Genomic DNA, 20591 nt, shown 5'->3' on the forward strand with positions numbered 1-20591 from the left:
ATGTGAAAGGCTGAGGAACACCACAGCATGCTATAAGATGAAAGAACATAGTTTGGGTTACACTTTATACATGTTTTGTGTTTGAAGGCTGACCTGGGAAAGTGAAGCAGGCCGGTGAGATCTACAGATTGTCAAAAGGCTATAGAAATAAATTTATAATACAGGATTAGGCCAGATTAGTATACAAACAAACAAACAAAAAGTTAAAACAAAATTGTGTTAAAGTTTAAGCAGTCTTTGTTTGCCTTTCTGAAAGTGATGGTATCACAGAACTTATCGTAGCTTCATTTATTTATTTGTTTATGTATAATTATTATTGTTTTGTATATCTATTGATGTATTTAATGCAGTGTCTGGTGAGTTTATTTACTGTGAACCATTTCCTATACTGTAATTTTAGTTCCATCAGATAGCTGCTTATTATTATTATTATTATTATTATTATTATTATTATTATTATTATTATTCAGGTGCTTGGTTTTATGACACACAAAAAAACAACACGAGCATAAAAGAAAACAAAATTTGTGTACTCATGTCTGCCGTCATGGAAACAAGGATTAGCTTTGTGTTCCCGTGTGCAGAATGGAAACAATCTGCATGAGGATGTGTTAAGACATTGTCTTTTGTACATTTTCATTTGACTGGGATTTTAGAGGCTGTGATCTTAATTAAATCTCAACTCATTCAAATAATGCATCTGAAGACAATCAGTGTTGCGTAACCTTGCTGAGCTGGTAAACCATAAATCATCAGCCAGCAGAATAGGAAGTCTTTTTGTGTGTGTGTGTGTGTTGGAGGTAAAGCAGTTTTGGATAAGGTACATTATATTGGCTTAAATCTCATTACTCATATTGTTTTCAACCTATAAAGCTTTCAGTATCTGTCAAAATATAAAAGGTGTGGCTGTTTCCATGAAAATTAAGTTCAAAAGAGCCTCCCAAAAAATGCACCACCTTTAGCAATATTGATCATTCATCCATGCCCTGAAAGCCTGCCAAAACAACATTGCCTGGAAAGCAGTGGATTGTGTGAAGTAATAGAAGGATGAAGCAGTGTACAATACTGCAGTTTGCTTGAGATCTGTAATACTTGGAGCGCTGCAGCTTCTGTAATTATTTATCGCACTGCTTTGGTAATGCTATTGCAATGGTTTTACAATAGTGCACAAGAACACCGACATTCTACAGACTCTGGGCAATCCCCACACGGTCCATTTTTGCAATCAAACCGACCACAGCAAGCAAGATTTGTATTTTGTGTCAGATGTAAATCTTGACTTGTAGTGTTTTAGTGAACAGGCCTATTCTGGATTAAAGAAAAAAAGGATATTGCCATTATAGTTTTACATTACTAAATTGTCACCAAAAAAATAAATAAATGCATACGATGTGTGTTGCATTTGGTTTTGTTTTGGACTATATATATATATATATATATATATATATATATATATATATATATATATATATATATATATATATATATATATATATATATATATATATATAGACACACACACACACACACACAAAGAAAAAAGATAAACAAAAATACTGAGGAGTTTCTGTTTGGGGCATAAACTATTTGTCTACATGTGAACACAGAGATTAAATTAGTTATTTCCAGTAGACCTGAAGCATTCTAAACACCTGCAGTAGTACTGTTGAGAGTGTGGGAAAGTTCTGACACCACAGGGTACATTTGTTATTGTTAGCTGAAAGGCTTGGTTAGTTCTGATAGTAGTTTGTTATTTTATAGAAAACAGACTCCGCTTTACTGGAAATTGTTTGTTTGTGGTTTTAAAGTTAATTAAAATCCCATTTACATATATTTTTGCAGTTGCTCTGTAGCACTTGAGTTCCCCTATAAACATATTTTGTAAATTTAAGAAAATAGGGCATTGATTATCCTGTTTGTCTCTACTATGAACTTTTTCAAATGGACTTGCATTTTACAATAGAAAGCCATTCTCAATACAGTAGAGGCAGACCAATGAAGAGACCATATGCTTGCCACTTCAAGATATCTTTTTATTGCCTGCTCAAAACAGTACAGTGTTAATTTTGCAGCACACGTTCACGAAGGCTAGGAAAAAAATGCAAAGCTCCAACTGGTACGATATTTCGCCATTTAAAGATCGTACATTAAAAGAAGATTATTAAATATGTTCTGTATGTACAGTTTACACAAAAAGTAATGCAAAAAAATCTGTGAAAACAATTCTGTGTATCTGCTTAATGAATGGAGCTCCAGAGTGGAGTTTGCTGTTCTTGTTCGGGACTAATTATATAGGCTAAATTTTCATTGCGCAGGTTAACATCTGACCTTCCATGCAATTCTAAATGCAAGACATTTTCATGCTTTATCATTCCCTATTAAAGGGAAAGAAAAATGTCATTATTCAGATAGCTCTGAACAACGTAAACCAACAACATCAAAAAGGTTGGCTTCTCTGATTTCTCAAGGGCTTGTTATTTTGTACTTTTGAATTCTATTTGATGTCTTGACAAAACAAGCTGACACGAGGAAGCATACATTAAAATGTGATTTCTCCTCTAACCTGTTCCAACGCTGGCAGCTGAGTCTCTGTTACCATTCGAAGTCTGCTCTTTGCACAATTACTCTAATTGCCACACCACTCTGAAGGAAGGTTTCATTCAGAGGTGCCTGTTTACCTTGATGTTGCCTTTGCCTTTTTCAATGTGCTTTGACCTTCAGCTTTTGGAGAGCACATTGGTTGGAGTGTGTCTTCATTAAGCGTGAATCTGTGAATTTCACTATGGTCAGAAGAGCGGCTGGTGTTTTCTCATTAGAATTTAATTTACATCCTTATGCTTAGCTGTAATGCAGACTTGAAGGTGGCAACATTTAAAATAATCTGTATAGAATGTCTGTTTACATATATATATATATATATATATATATATATATATATATATATATATATATATATATATATATATATATATATATATATATATATATATATATATATAAAATATGGTTTTCTGTCACGTTCCATATATAACATGTGATGTCAAGTTGACAAAATGTTTAAATTTTTTGCAGTTGTGAACAGTATATCCTTTACTCACTCCACCTACGTAGGAAAAAAACAATTACTAGGTCAACAAAGGCATTACGTAAAACGGCATACAGTAAATGGTTCATTTCCAATTATTCTTTTTTTTTTTTCAATATCTGCCCACCCCTGTGCTTCTTTTACAGTACATGGTTTTACATAACCCCCTACATTAAGCATAAGCAGCAATGGATTGTTCATCAAGACATATTTGTGCTCTGTATATTATTAGTATTTACCTTTTTATAAAGTACTACCAAGTTGTTCTAAATTATAATTGAATATTTATATGTCTTGGTTATTTCTCAGCAAAAAGACCCTTGAGTGTACTGTACTTTCACAGCTGAGGAAATGCACACATATCCTAGAAATTGCATAGAGCTACAGAAGTTAAAAGCTTACAGTAATTTAATAAAGGAAGCCAGTGTATTTGAGTGTATACAGTTATTCTTTTGACGACAGGCCTGTACTGGTACGTCACCGTTGGTCATGCAGCAGCTGTATTTGTTCTCCATTTGGCAGGTTTATGAACAAGATGCACCTGGTTTGTGCCGCACCTTATTTGGATCCATTCCAATTCAGTCATTTACAGTATACAATGCTTTTAAATAGCTCTGTTCTTCAGTATAAGAACACTAATATTTATTTATTTATTTATTATATTTTTTTTTTTTTATAATGAGTGAACAACTGGTGCCTTAGATGGCAAGAGAGGAGTTGCATTTTAGAGTGTGTTTTTTAGATACATTGGTTTCTGTGCTGCTTCTCATGTCATTTCCTACAGTCAGCTTGCTGGGGTTTTAAAGAGTTTAGCAGAAACATTTGTGTTGGAAAACTGTCTTATACAGTATATGCATTTTAAAAGCCTATGGTAACAAGTTACAGTACTCATTTTTTGAATATTTTATTTATTTATTTATGCATTTATGCATTTTGAGATGCATGTGATTTTTTTTAATAAATCATCCTGAAAATGGAAAGCAACAGATGTATTTATTCAGTTATTGATATCAATTGGAGTAACACAGAGTCCATGGCTATAGTACAGTGCTTTTCCCCCCACCCCTACATACACCAGTCATTCAACACAGGATTAAATGGTAGAAGTTACTATGATCATGGTTAAGAACAGTACAATCATTCTTGCTGCTAATGACCTCTGTAGTAATGGGTAATAAAGTGTGGGCTGTAATAGCCTATTGCCAGTGCTGCATAATTTCTAATGCCTAGTATTAGTTACAGCACAGGGGGGCAATAGGAGAGAAGGATACAAAAACTGGTTATGCTATTGGAAAACATCGACTGGATAGGCAGAAAAGTCACCTTTAACTCTCTATACATAAAATGTGTTTAAAATTACTGTATGTTTTATTATTTATTAATGAACACAATGTCAGCAGTCTTTACAGCTTTGGTTTCAGTAAATATTAAAACAATGAAGTAATGCACACAGTAATACACATTTGCTTCTTACAGAAGAGAAGTGCGTCGGTGAAATGTATTTGGAGGGACAATGGGTTATTCCTCCCCCTAAATGTTTTAGGCAGGGGGTATACTCTAGTATGCTAATTCAGTTTCTTGAATTTTTCAACCATATATTGCACAATAGTTTATATGTTGTGTAGTTGACCTTCAAAAACCATTTTGAGTTCATCAAAATTAGTGATGCTGAAAAATCAGGACATCAGTGCATAATGACTGTGAAATTAGGAATGAGACCAGGCTATGCAAATGACAGGACAAACCATGTGAAAAAGCCAAGATGGACTGCTTATTAAGACATAATACTAGAGAGAATTAATATTGCATTTTCATTATATCCATGCTGCATCATGTAAATTAGAGCAGTTAAGTGCTTGAATTTCATATTGGACAACAGTCTTTCAATGTAAAAAGAATCGTTGCTTAAAAACGATTTTTCAGAAACATGTTTTTAGACAGCCATTACATCAACATAAAACCTACATTTCCTATTTAACTCATTGTGCTTTTTTAATCACGTAGGTATTTGTTTTAGATTTGTGTTTCATACAGATAAAGAACGAAGCAGCATGTATACACCCTTTGTCAAAAATAAATTGTCCCTTTGCAAATTCTAAGCTAAATTACATTTAAAATACATGCAGAATTCAAAGCAGTGTCATTAGGTATAAGCCTGAATACAATCTGTGAAACCTTGGCAAAGACAGACTGTCATTTTAATGTCAGCTTTGTTATCAGAACAAGACATCATCCTTTTAGATACAGTGTACAGGTTTCTTACAAAGATGCCAATGCACAGAGACATGTTAACAGTTGCAACTGTGAAATGCTATCAAGTTCATCACTATAGCTGTTTGTCAGTAAAATGTCACAGAAAGGGGCTGCTAATGGTATCTCGCATAATATGAAAGACTGTCGGCATCTGTATTTTGGCTGGATCTAGAATGAAGGCTAAGCAATTAAGGACTGCAGAAACTGCCGGCCACTTTCGATGTCCTCACACATGACTTTTTTCCTCACCTGAACAGTCATATCTGTTGTACAGTTTAGGCTAGTTTGGGTGTCCTGTAACAATGGCTTGTTTTGTATGGTAAGCTTTTAAGCTCATTTACACCATATATAGAAATGTTTATAAAGAGAGAATCGTGTTCACCAACATACAGTTTTATCACCTTGTCTATGAGATAAACTGTCAAAAAAATGAAATACTTTTATACAGCTTTTGACATTTTTTTGGTGGCATACTTTTAAATATGGACTTTTTTTTTTGTTAATTATTTTAGGGAGCAGTTGAGTTTTACCGGTTGTTTTTTCATTCCAGGTTCCAGTATCAGTGGCTATGATGACACCTCAAGTGATAACTCCTCAGCAAATGCAGTTTATTCTCCAGCAGCAAGTGCTGACCCCCCAGCAGCTCCAGGGCTTGCTGCAGCAACAGCAGACGCTTATGTTACAACAGGTACGACTTGAGAACATTTCTGCGCAAGCTGGTCCACTCAACTAAATATTTAGGTGGTAAAATATCACTTGCAGTCTTTGTGTGTTAATGACAACTCATAATGCAAAGGAGTTTAAAAACTTCACAATAAAGCCAGCTTTCAGCTCTCTGTGTTTTTTTTTTTTTTTTTTTTTTTTTCAAAAAACTATAATCTTCTGGCTGCTGTTGTTTTTGTTCTTTCATGGTAATTATTAACTGTGACATACCTTGACAATGCAGTAGCAAAATAAATAATACAGTTATTGTATTTAAATGTTTTTTGGGGAAAGAATGAAATGATGTTAAATAAAACATTTAAGTGCTAGCATTTTTTCAGTTATTTACATGATAGTAGATCTAAAAAATAATTTAAAAAAACACCATCATTTAAATAATTTAAATAGGATACCTTCTGGAGTTTTACATATTTTTATATGATACACATAATTAGATATCTGAATGATCTAAACAGTAATGGAACTCTATTGGTAGATCAAATGTATAGCCAATTAATGACTTTATTTCTTGCATTTCATTCTGCTAATCTATGATCAACCTATCACCGCAGCAGCAACTCCAAGAGTTTTATAAGAAACAGCAGGAACAGGTGCATCTTCAACTTCTACAGCAACAACATGGTGGGAAACAGAGTAAAGAGGTACGCCACAATCTTACCTTTATACACACTTGTTCACTTCAAATTGATCTGCTAAACAATGCAGTATGGATGAGAAAAATATCTCTCTTCTGGTCCAAATTGTAATAAACAGAACATACTGAAGTTTATTAGTTAGTTCGGATTCTTCTCCAAGTGCTCAAAGAGTATGGCATTACAGCTGTTCACCGAACTGAACTGTCCTGGTAGGAAATAAATACACTGCTTGGTTCACTGCTTCTGCATCTGTATGTTAATAAACAAAACAGCTATTGTTATGCTAAATGTTTGCAGGTGCTTTCTTGGTAAACAATCTAAAAAAATTAACCATGAAAAAATGTTCTAAAGTATTAAACTAATAAAGCTTCTCAAATAATTCAAATGGAAATTGCGCAGGGATAGAAGTCTTGTTTTATTGTCGGATATCACTGTGCAGAATGCTCTCATCTCTGTTGTCTTGGTTGTTTTATTCTAGCTCAGTAGAGCTTGCTTATCACCAGCAGTTCAATGTGTGTTAATGACTGGGGTACAGCCATTGTGAACAAAGAAATTATTATTCTGTGGTGAAAAGAAGTTCCAAGACAGGCAGAATTTTCAATTTTTCTCTTCCTGAGAGTCACAATAATGCATATACACTTAGCCAAATGTTCAAAACCACACTTCAAAGTCACAGCTCTCTAATTAATGAACTGCAAGCTCCAGTTTGGACAAGTTGTGGTTTGATGCTTCCATAAATCAAACTGACAGGCTTGTTTCTCAGCCTTAGATACAGCTTGTCATTGAGATGCATCTGATGTACAACTAGGTACAGTTGATCAGCAGAATCGGTAAAAACAAACTTTTGAAGCGCATTGTGTATGATCACAGGAAATGGCTTTAGCCTCAAGAGGCTCTCTCCTTCTGCTGTTGCTTTTTGAATCGTATTTCTAACAGCAATCAAAAGGGAGAATAAGAATTATGGAGCATCTCCCCTATGGCTTGCAGACAATAGCCCCCCATTGTTTCTTTGTGCTCCTTTTATTTTAAAGGCATCAAAATATAGTTTTTCTAAGATCTTTTAACTTTATATTTGAAGGCTGACAATAAAGGGCTGCCACTGCCATTCTTGTCATTTGTACAGGGTTGTATTTTTCTCTTTCTGTTGCCACATCTTATTAACGTCTTCTTTGGTCTGTAAGACGCAGTTTTTAATGTAAGCGTGCGTGCTGGGAGAGTGCGTAGGGTTCTGATCGGCTGAGACAACAGGAAAAAAGGAATGTGACGGGCAAAGTCATTTGCAATTTTCAGCTTAAAGGCCAACAGATATTTATTTGGGGTGCTAATGGCAGCTGCTGTTCTCCTTAACTCCCACAGGGTCATTGTTTTTTAGTAGTGCTGTCCTTAAGAAAAGGTAGTACAGCATTTAAACCTGCAGACTAACTATTCATATGCCAGTTATTCTTGCGGATAACTACATCTTAACAAGGAAGGGGCTTAAATGAATTTACTCCTCCAACTACCTTTCACTATTAACTCATATTCAGCATGTAGATATCTAAAATGTTTACTGTTGATGTTAATAATAATGATAATTATAATATGAGCTAATAAACCTAATTTATTAAATTAAATACGATATTCCATTTTGTTTGTATTTTAATACAGCATGCTCTAAGCAAGGAGAAACCATTTGAGTTTCTGTTTTTGATCTTCAAAATAAAACAATAAACCCTTTTTTTTTTTTTTTTTTTTTTTTTTAAATCAGAGCATCTCAGACTGAGCTATCTTTCTCTGTTTTGTCAACACAGTCCCTCTTAGCCCCACAAGATTCTAAATACACCCTGTAAATAAATAGTATACTTGTTAGACTGTATACTTTAAATTGCATTCAATGTGATCAAATAAGCAGACCATACTTTTTGTTTTTTTGTTTTTTTAAACAGTTACTGTTGGGTGTGCCCTTGGAAAACACTGTAGACCTTTGACAAACACATTAGGGAGGGAGCGAAAAATGCAAGTTTTATCTAGGTATTTCAGTGTTTCAACACTGACTGCTGACCTGACAGCAGGACTGCAGTGAGACCTTTTTTGTATGCATTCAATTGTGAGAAGTAAACAAACTGACTTGTATCCTGTGTTTGGTAATTGGGAGGGGAACACTGCTTGGCAGCATACATTGCTTTTAATTTCTTTCTTGGACAATTGGTTTGTATACTTTCGTATCCTGACTTATCATATGCAACATTTCCTCAATAATATGTGTTAAAAATATAACTATTCATTGTTTCAGTTGTTACATTATAGTTATTATTATTGTTTAAAAAAAAAAAAAAAAAATAGGCATCTTTTGCTTATTTTAAATCCACTTTATTCAGTTCTTGGAGGGTTAAATTAATTTCCACTATTGTTAGCCACGGTCTTGGTACTATCTTACAGCTGTTATGGTTCTTGGTAGATTGGGGATATTAGATAATTTCCTTCTGTTTATTATGCTTGTATCACTCTGATAATTATTAGAGGAAATCTATGTTTAACAATTCCCCTTGCTAGCCAAAAAAAAAATTAACATTGTTCTGCTTCACTGAACTCCTTACACAGCAAAGACATTGTCAAATGGAAAGAGTCTTACACCTGGATTTATTTTCTTTAAGTTTCACAGCCATTTAACATGGTAAAACAACCACATAAAATGTGTCAAGCATACATTAGGAAAAATATGTGAATGGGTCAGTTAGGATGTTGGAATATTTGTGTTTATGAAAGCTTTTGAAAACTTCTGAATGCCTTGTTGAATTGCTTAGAAGATGTATATAGTGCGCAGGTATTTTTTTTTTTTTTTTTAAACAACCTCTTTCTGTCAAACCCACCTGCTGGGTATTAATAAATCCCTGCCATTGATGTGATTTTAGGCAAACACCCTTCTATTTTTTATTTTATTTTACTTGAGTGGATTATTTATTTATTCTTTTAATTGGTTAAAAGTTTATAGTACTTCATGCCAATTGTTAAAGCATAGAAAAACGAAAGGAAATGTAAGCCTGCCCTGCATAGTAAACACTTAACATTGTCCCATGTTGTTTGCTGAATTATGAATGTGTGTAATTTAAAATCCCGTGGTTGTTTCTATGAATGATTTACAGTGTTATTTCATGGTTTGTCATGGCTAATTAACAACATATGATTTTTTTTTTTTTTTTTTTTTTTTGTAAAGAATGTAAGTCTTCTCATGTACAGGGGTTGAATGTTTCACTGGACTGTACTTGACTTAATGTGGTGACAAATGGTAACATATATATATATATATATATATATATATATTTCATATATATATATAATATATATATATATAATATATATATATTATATATATATATAAGTATTTTTTTTTTTTTTAATGTAACGACACATTCCTGTAACAATGTAATGTTTTTGTGTTTGATCAGCAACAGGTAGCCGCTCAGCAGCTGGCCTTCCAGCAGCAGCTTCTGCAGGTTCAGCAGCTTCAGCAGCAGCACCTCCTGAACCTCCAGCGGCAAGGCCTGCTTACCATCCAGCCAGGCCAGGCTTCCCTTCCCGTACACCAGCTGACTCAAGGCAAGCACCCCCATCACTTCTGCCATGTCAACTAATACAATATGCACTCTGGGATTACTGCAGGGCACATGCTGGTTTTCATTTTGTTTACTGTTGTAGAACGTACAACATAGAAGGAGGCAGAAAAAAACAGTACAGTTTAGGAATACAGGCTCCACCGGCCCCACCCAAGATAAATGTGACCTAGATGTTTTTTTTTTTGTTTTGTTTTTTTTGTTTTTTTGTATTATTATTTTTTATAGCAATGTTTCAACTTCCTTGTTTAGGTGCAAGCTAAAATGGTTCCTGTTGAGGCTTATTGAGCCTCCTCATTTAAAAATAATCCTTCCCACATGTTTGAGACCTTTGAGCTCCTGCATCAATGTTTTGACCCATGTGTGCTTACTCAGACTACATAAGAAGGCTTGACTAACTGCTCTCTGTAAGACTTAAATGAACATACTTGCAGAAAGAATAGAGGACTACATTTATTACACTGTAATATGTAAGGTAATTGTGTAGTTGGTATAATTATGTTTGCAATTGCAGTACAGTGTAGTAAATACCAAAAAGTTGTTAATTATGTTAAATGTGGTTTATTTAGTAGTTGAACCTGACTATTCAGAACATTAGAGTAAATGTAAGGCTCCTTGTCTTTTATTATTTTTATTACTTTTCGAAATCGATTATTTATTTATTTATTTCTTAAATGGGATTAACTTGCTTAAATGCACCTTGTATTTTTTTCCAGCCAGGTAGCTTTAGCTGTCAGGCTAGATGCCATTGAAAGCAACTGTTCCTAAACCAGAGCCAGAAGGGATTGGCTACCTTGTCTTTATTTGCTCTGAGACATACCACCCAGGAGTTGTGTGGTTTTTTTCTTTTGTTTTGTTTTTTTTATCGTGAGGTTCATTACTGAAGAACATCAGTTACGTTGTCCAAAAGAGGGCACTGGGACAGTGACAAGACAAATTTGTTAGTAATATGAAAGCAAAGAATGTGGCGATGCATGAAGTGTAATCCATATAGCAACACATCAGGGACACCGGTAGGTAATACAGGCCTTGTGTCATTGATTGATTTGGTTAGCTGTGTGGTATGGATAATAGTTCCTGTAGCATTAGGAAAGAACATATTTTAAGCCTAAGGGGTGCCTATCAGTATGCCAGTGATTACAGAAATATAAACAGAGGTGCTCCAAAGGTCTGCTTCTGATGGAACAATAAACTAACAGCGGTGTCATCATCCCCTGTGGAACTGGGGCTCCATGAAAAGAAACTTCAGAGTTTAAAGAGGCAGGGATACAAGGTAATTATTTTTATTCCAAGGATGATGGCCCTCAATTGATGTCATTATGAACCTTAAATCAACTTTCTGCTTGCTTGAACATGGTCACCTGGGTATGGAGGTTCAAGGACAGAAAAAGGTTGAAGAACTCTGCTTGTCTTTGAGCCAGAGCTACCTGGGGTTGCGAAATTGAGTTTTGCAAGCAGTAATCAATCAACTTTCCCAACAACATACATTTTTTAAAACAGTGTCTGTATTTTCAACCTCTAATGAGGAGAATAGTTGTTTTGATAAATGGAAAATGAAAAGATAAACCAGTGCTGTATTAAAAAAAAAAACATATAAAGACTATATAGTACAATATGCTTTTTCAGAACTCCTTTTTCCATTTGTCTGCTGTAATAATCAGATAACCTATCGTCAAATCCATATTACTTTCATCGATAACATTTGTGTTAAAAATAGATATAATAAATATAAAAATGTAGCAGGTGAGTTAAATGTATTAACATTTTCAGCATTTTTAAGTAGCTTTGATATGCAAAATGTACTGTACAGCCCAGCCTGAAACAAAATAAAATAAAAATAATGTATTTGTAAGATGGTAAAGGGACACATTGACTTACACGGTCTCATCTTATTCTGTAATCATCAGAGACGTCTATTCACCATTGTTTCATCTGAGTAAATAGTGGTGTTGAGGTCACCATGGCTGTCAGACAATTGTTAGTGTGCAGGCGGTCCTGTCAAGCATGTTGGCTAAAAATACATTGCACACTGTCACTTTGCAAGGTGTTGCAAAATGATCGTTCAGATGCAGTAAAACAGGACAGTGGGTTGTGCAGTGACCTTCTCCTTGGAGTAATGTTCTACAGTAACTTCAATTTTAAGATTATAATCAGTGTAACATGTAACATTTAAAGTGGAGAAGAATACAGTTCATTTGCATGAACTAAATAGGTATTGTTAATTACAAAATGTTTCTGGCATTGTGGTGTTGTGTTAAATATGCATTCATTGTAGTTGTCAGTAACGCAACAGCATACACTTTAAAATGAATGAAAGCTAGCATGCACGTAAGAACGTGGAAAGGTTATTGATTTGTCCTGCAATCATTTACTGCTCTTTGAAATGCAAAGGATCTGCTGTGAATATACAGCAATCCCATCAGACTCACTTCACAGTTCTTGGCCACTTAGGCTCTCTTGAGTCCATTGCCTCATTAGACCAATGTTCTCTATTACGAGCATAATTAAAATCTTTAGTAGCTTATCAAATTAAAAATATTTTTTTGCTGATCGCATTGAGATCCTCATCTCACTGTTATTTTCAACAACATGAATACATTAAGCCAAAGCACTTTACTTGATGTAGTGTGTTTGACTTCAAAAGGAAAACCTCAAATGCAATTCAACTTAGTACAGTTCCAAGATGCAAATACAGCACAAACCAGTAAATTCAATGCATGCAACCACACGGCAGAAAAAGCAAAGTATATTTCAGCTGATGACATTTTCAAGATATTTCCCAAAGAAACTGTACATGCAGATTGAAATAATCACACAAATGGCTACTACAGAGGCTGCTGAACAGAATGTAAAATAAACAGCTTTCAGAAACCAAACTGGAAAGTAAGCCCAGACAAAAAGTATTCCTGTCTGCAGGTTAAATCAGTACTACACGATCTAGCACAGCCACCTCGCTTCAACCTGCTGCTTTTCTTTTTCGCAGTTGAAATTTTTGACCAGAGTAGCCACGTTTTCTTTGTTTTGACTCGGTACTAATAAAATGAATTATTGGATGGGACAAATAACATGACAATAGATGTGCTGCATATATTGCCTTTATTAAAGCATGCAAGATGCCCTTGGGTAAACAAGTTTTGGGGATGTTTCTAATTGAGTTGCACATCTGTATAACTTGGCAAAGCTTTGCCTTAACTTCCAACCAATTGAGTGGATGCAGAACGTGCAGTCTCAATGTATGGGCAAGTCAACTGCAGGGGGATGCTGCATGCTTGCCTTTAACAAATGACAGCACTCTGTTTTAGTAAGGAAGCAAGTACCACTATTTTTAGGCTTTATAATGTTCTGAAATACTGTCTACATAGGTTTGTTTAATGTTTAAACAGATCCGCGAAATCCTAATTTTATTCCGCAACCTACCCGTGAAAAATACATAAATTTACGACGATTTAAGTAGACCCCTAATAATTATACATGGAAAAGTAGTGTGGTGATTGTGGATTTTGTTAGCTAGTTTTGTAATACAATATGTTGATCTATAATGTTAAATCGCTATGGCAGGTCTTTTTAGGAAATAATTTATTTTGGACATTAAATGGTTCACAATTCTTGGATTTGTAAACAGACAAGCTCTGATTACACAGGGAATTCAAAAAAATTGTTGCGAGTGCATTACATCATAGTAAAGTATTTTCCAATGAACACTTGGCTTTGTTTCAGACCCTTTTGATTGAATTAACCGACAACAACAGTTGGATTAGCTGTTAATTGATTTATTTATCCAATGTGTTTGTTTCAGGCATGATTCCAGCAGATGTGCAGCAGCTCTGGAAAGAGGTAACTGGAGGTAAAGATGAAAACACGACGAACAACCACGGAAGCCTGGACCTGTCCACTAGCTCCATCCACTCACCTGCTCCCCCGAAGAATTCGTCAATAGTAAACCATCATGCTTCAACAAATGGACAACATGTGAGCCACACTCCCAAAAGAGAATGGTATGTACAGCTCATTTCCCTTCATTCATGCTACAGGATCCAAACATACTGTGCAGCTATGTATCTGCTGCACAAAGACTCTTCTGTTCCAAGCAAGCACGGTAGATGTTCGGAAATCAGTGATTTGCTGTTCCTTTAAGGAAAACCATGTATTTCTCATAACACGTTTACTTTGTTTTTCTTGTTTCATGAAGTGATCTTTGAACTAAAAGCCTTAAGGCAGAGTGATCTCACTGTGCAGCATCTGACTTGTGTTTTCAATGCTCAAAACCTCTGTGTCCTTATGAAAACTGCAAATGAAAACATGTTTAGCCCTTTTAAACCATCAAACGTCAAAGGTAAGGAAGGGTTCACAGATGTAGGATCTCCTTTTGAAGTATGGCTGTGGATCGGAAGGAGGAAGTAGCAAAATGGTTTTAAGGATTTGTTAATCAAACAATATTCAAGAAATTCTATACAAAAAGATATATGTTAATGTGCAAATGATATAGCTACTATTTAAAATGTATGCTAGAATACGATTATTCTTTTTGAAACAGAAGTGGACTTTGTATTTTTGTTCTGTTTTTGTCTACACTGTTAAAATTAGTAAGCATAATGTGCAATCTGAAGTACTATAGTCATACAATTGCAATCTCTGGGGCAGTGAAACTGTATATTATCCATGGTGCATGAACATACTACAGTATTTTCTAACTGTGCACACATCGAGAGCCAATGTTGCGATTGGAGTACAGCACATAGCTCACTTTAAAATGAGAACCTGCAGTTTGCATGTCACAATGGAGCAGCTCTAGAAGTGGGCAGACCTCAGCTTTTATGTCATTCTGATTTTTAAATATCACTGTGGCTTCTGTAAATTACATTAATCTTATGGTGGGTCTTTAAAATGCATTTGCTACAGTAGATAGAAACACATCAGAACAGAGTGCATGCTTTAGGGGAGGGGGATCTTTCATGCATTCATAGACGCAGTAGTGAAACCCACAACCAAGGCAACAGTCTGTGGATGTAATATTGTCAAAGACCTAGAGGTTGACCATGATTATAGGAAGACCCAAGCATAATGTTATGCGTCATGACAATGTTACACTGATTTGCTTAAGTCATTGTGTATGGGTGCTATCAAAGACACCCACAGGAAGTGTGAATTGCCACACCAGGGTAAACAACCAGCATTACAAAAGATGTATGGATTAGTGGTGTTTCCTTCACCTTCAAACAAGGATCTCAAATGTAAAATGTAATCTGGAAAACAGGCAGGAAAAAAACCTACCAATTTGCTTTCAATACTTGCAGTTGATCCCGAGAGAAAACACGGTTTTAACAAATTAAAAATAAAGAATTGGGTACATTTTTAAATAAAGCATTATCAATCCTCAATATTCTAAAATGTCTTTATTCAGAATAAAAAAAAAATTCAAGCATTTGGTAATTTTGTGAGTGTGAGGGGGGGTAGTAAGGGCATTAGTTCCAAAAATAATTTGAAGTACAATAGATAGATTAAAATACTCGATTGCTAATGTTTATTTTGTTATAAAGCATTACATGTTCTTGTATTGATAAGTAATGGTAACATTAAAATATGTTTAATATGGTGTCTGAGATCATTCACTATCCACATAATAGAATTGGTCTTAGAAACTAAGATTTGTGTTTATTACAATGGAATGTGTGTGTCTCTGTTAATAGGATGCTGCTTCAAGTGAAATAGAACCAAGTTGTTTTAAGTAGCATGCAGGTGTTCAAATATATTATTGACACAAAGGAGCAATTTAGTTCATTTGTGATATGGTCCTAAATTAATCAAATTGTGAACCTTATGGTATAACCCATTTAATAATATGTAACATTTAATTACACTACTTACATTTATCCAGTAATTGATGGAATTTTACAGTTCTTATATCTTTTCAGACAACAGTAAATTCCGTTCTGATGCTTTTTTCTCTTCTTCTAAGAGACTCATTCATTTACAGTAGAGCTAAGCACCATGTGGTTGGTTTCATGTGTCATATAAAATGTGGTCAGGCACTGAGACGCCTGCAACTAAAGCCTTAAGTGCATCCACAGGCACTTTTCTTGCAATATTGTCTTCCCCTCTGAAAGGAGAAGAAATTCAACCATGTTGCTGAAACATATGCTAACATCTCCATTTAAAATAAATGCAAGTATATTTAATTATAGAATTGATAATTGACAGTTCAAAATGTATATTACATATTTTGCTTAAAAAAAAGAGAGAGAAATAATAATAATAATATCTTGTTATCCAGTTCAGTGCCATAAATCGACAACAGTACAAGTTCAAGCGGCTAGGTGTATTTCCCATTCAGTGTTACTGGAGAGGAGCATAGCAGCATCCCTACTTGAACTTGTCCCACATTCTACCCAGCATCCATCAGCAACAGCAGCTATGGGGTTTGGAGCACAGCAATCTGTTAAAGAGATAAATAATCTGATTTGGCACAACACTCCTGCTCTCGCCTTTAATTTGTCTTCTACAAGGAAAATTATAATGAAATCATTCAGGGTAAACCCTTGAGTGTAGGGGAGGAAAAATAGTGTTTGGTGGAGAGTGCCAATTGAGAGCAACATCTCTTGTGATGTGAAGAGATATTTATCAATATTCAGAGCTAAAGGATATTATAGTGCGATTTGTGGGGAGGATGCCAAAGCTCAAATCAAGTCTTGTTAAGATCCATTCCCTGTGTGATTGTTGGGCATTCAGTAACATTGGAATTCATTACTCACTGTGTTTTACATGCTTTGATTTTATTCAGCTGATTTATTTTGCTTTTATGGTATCAACTGAGAAACACTTTTTTTGTTTAAGATACAGACAGATATCTTAAAGGTTATACACAAGCAAGGGCTAAACGTTGCATTATAAATTCAATGTCAGTTTTGAAAGTATGCATGTCTAATTTTAAAGTGATATTTTTGATGGCACCGTTTTCCATATTGTTGTAACAAGATCATTATAGCTCATCCCTGGGGCTGTGAGATAATAATAGGAACCTGACAGTTCCTGACTAAGAATGTGTGAATTTAACTGTTAGAGAATTTGACAATTTTTAAAATTAATTTAAGTGTTGCCTTTGAGGTTGAGGTGAAAAAAAGGCTGCAAAGGATTTACCATTCCATAGTTCTCTTATTACACTAATGTAGATCATTTTATGTAATTTTTGTAATTTACTACTCATTTGCTATTTAAAAGGGCACATCTGCCTTTATTCTGAGCTCTGTGCACAATAAATCCCAGTACACTCTACAATTCAATATCTTATTAATGCAGAATTAACCAACATGCCCACTTGGAAAGATTTAAAACAAATCTTTTAAATTACACAAAAACAGAACAATTTCCATCAATTGGGACATTGCCATGTTAAAAATTCATTATAATGGATCTTCCACATCTATTTATTAGCTGTATCAAAACAGAGGTCCTAATGTATGTGTATGCATAATTCATATATATATATATATATATATATATATATATATATATATATATATATATATATCTTGAAAAAGAAGTGTTAACCACATTCATGAATGCTCCACTGCTTTCTAATTGCAATACAATTATCACTTGTTATGAAAAGTCAGAACTTATAGTACCAGCAATTATAGTACAGAAAAAGCTGTGACGACCCTTAAAGTGTAATACTCTAGGTACAGCTTTGCCTAAATCAACAAATTGAGATTTTAATCTGTACAGTTATTTTATCCAGCTGAATTGGCACATCAAAATAAAATAGAGCATTTTAATTCGGCCGTTCTGACATGTATGGTGTTTATGCATTAAAAATTGTTTAGAAATGTTGAGCAGAGCTCTTTTCCTCACATAAAGAAAAAAAAAAATCGTAGGTACTTGGTATAAACTTCCATTACCACAGAAAACAATACATATTTAGTGAGGGTTTGTAACAGATCTTTAAGAATGTTTTAGGAAATACATTTGGTGTCTTTTTGTTTTCACTATTGTAAGAATATTGAGCTACATGTTCATGGGTTGTGAATTCTATCAGAAGCACAGAGCTTCTAAAGCACAGGTGGTACCTATATAGGACAGTCCCCTAGGCACTTGTAGCTGAGAGTCGTACAGCATGTTCAGTTTCTAAGTCCATATGGCAGTCTGTCCCATTCATACAATGACTGTAGATGTGCCTGCAGCTGCAGAGGCTAGTGTAGTGTGAAAGGTGCATTTAACTCTCAGTGTTCCCTATTGAAGAATGGAACCGCTGAATGTTCCAGTTGTTTATTCAGGTCTAAACAATAAAAGCATTGTCTGTGGGAGTCATGGGTGATGCACACAAATTATTTTTGTTTGTTGAAATTGTATTTATTTAATGTGTTTTAAAAATATATATTGGTAACAATGCTAGAAGTTTGACAACGTAACAGATTTTTTTTTTTTAAATCTGAATTTAATTAGCTAAGTGTAAATAATCTGTGGCAGATTATGATTGGAATAAGTGGGTAATATTGACCATAGTATTTGATTAGTATTCTGTCGATAAAACAGTTATAATTGCACTCAAATTTCAACCAATGATATATGTTTTGTTAATTATGAATAAAAAATACTAATAACTAAATCAAGAACAGAGATAAATTACAATACATTCTATTGTATGTCTTCATGTTTTTTCAGTATATTTTCAACTAATGTCAAATATTTTGCTTACGTTTGCCAGATGGTTTTCTGGAAGATAGTGTATTTACTGTTGACGCAATCATGTGTCCTAAACTCAATTCCACAAGGTAGATTTTGGGATACGGTTCATCGATCAGTTCAAGAGAGACAACATTTCCCTGAGCACCACATAGTCTGGATCTAAGTGTCTCATGACTTGGATCAGTGCAGCTAAATCGTTACATATTGATTGGAATCCTCCTGAAGGGTTAACCCTTTGTGTTCATGAGGATACTTTGCAGACACACTCAAAGACATACAGTACAAACATTTTTAATCATAGTTCATACCCCACAACTGTCACAAAATGAGTTCCTACCACTATGTGTGTAAGACCTTCTTGTACGATTTGTCTTTCTGTTGCATTATGTTACACACAGTTTTAATTCTAAGGCAGGCTTATTTTTTAAGGTTTAAATTAGTTATGAAAAAAGCATTTGAGTTTTAACATTTGCTTCAGTCCTTCACTACTGATGGTGTATTCCAATAACCGATATGTCGTTTTAATTTGCACATTCTATCGAATATTAATTATGATGTCCAAATTACTACAGCCTTTACTCATTATCAAAAAATGTTTGGCTACACTGAACCCTCAAAATAGAATTTCTGTATCCTTATTTTGTTTAATTTGGAAGTCTACTTCAACATTTACTGCAAAAATTTGACCTTACAAAATACCATATATTGTACTAAAATGGTTGTGTTTTGTTTTTTCCCCCTTCATCATAAGCTTATCCAACGAAGATAACCCACACAGCCACCCTCTGTATGGGCATGGTGTATGCAAATGGCCTGGCTGTGAAACAATATGTGAAGATTTTCAATCATTCCTTAAGTAAGTAACTTTGCAAAGATATACCTTTTCTTTTAAAATAAGATTGCAAATATGTCAAATATGCCCTTTTAATTGCCTTGCATGGTGAAGCAGCCATCTGACTTACTTAGGAAGCAGTAATATTTAAGTTTTTAGTGATTTAATATAAACTGTGTTTTGACAATTCTATTAAAGCTTGTGATTTATTGTTGGTAAACCAAATAACGTAACTGATTTTTTTTGCTCAGCTGTGGTGCCACTGCTGTGTTTGCTCCCAGACTGAGGTACACCACAGGGCCCCCTGACTCTTAAGCTAAATACAGTACCCATGGTGATTCTGTGTGTTTCTACCAAACAAACAAACAAGAGGATGTTTGTCATTGCCAACAGATACGCTAGACACTGTGCATGTTTGTCTATGTTAAATTCCAGAATATGGTACAGCTTTGGTATATAAACCAAATTCTCTCTGCATTCATTTTTGGTGGATTTAGTAAAAGTAATGGATTGCTTACAACACACAGCTGACCCAGACCAGTTATTATATTCCTTTTTCTAATCCATTATGTTACTGTCCATTTTGCAATAATAGCTCCTTCATATGCCAAATTAATTTACCCACAATAGCTGAATTTAGTATGTGTGATATAATTTTAGATTATTTTAAAATTATTATTCTGTTGTCTAAACCTCTCATTGAGGATCTTTTTAGATTGCATCAGCAGTTGTTTTAAAACTGAAAGGAATTAAACCTTTGAGTATTCTGTTTAATATTACTGTTTAAGAAA

At 34.4% G+C, this 20591-nt stretch overlaps 1 protein-coding gene across 10 annotated transcripts in view; it reads left to right on the plus strand.

Moving 5' to 3' along the window:
- Positions 1-20591, plus strand: part of LOC121328851 (forkhead box protein P1-like) — a 169245-nt gene that overhangs the window by 122632 nt on the left and 26022 nt on the right. For 9 of the 10 annotated variants that reach the window (XM_041273972.1, XM_041273969.1, XM_041273962.1 and 6 more), the window contains 5 exons: positions 5889-6026; positions 6613-6702; positions 10122-10272; positions 14083-14281; positions 19720-19824. In XM_041273972.1, the coding sequence (XP_041129906.1) occupies positions 5889-6026; positions 6613-6702; positions 10122-10272; positions 14083-14281; positions 19720-19824 (683 nt within the window). The remainder of the gene's footprint in view (positions 1-5888; positions 6027-6612; positions 6703-10121; positions 10273-14082; positions 14282-19719; positions 19825-20591) is intronic. The other variant, XM_041273967.1, reaches the window with a different exon arrangement.

This window comes from Polyodon spathula, chromosome 16 (genome assembly GCF_017654505.1).
Source record: "Polyodon spathula isolate WHYD16114869_AA chromosome 16, ASM1765450v1, whole genome shotgun sequence".
NCBI lineage: Eukaryota > Metazoa > Chordata > Actinopteri > Acipenseriformes > Polyodontidae > Polyodon > Polyodon spathula.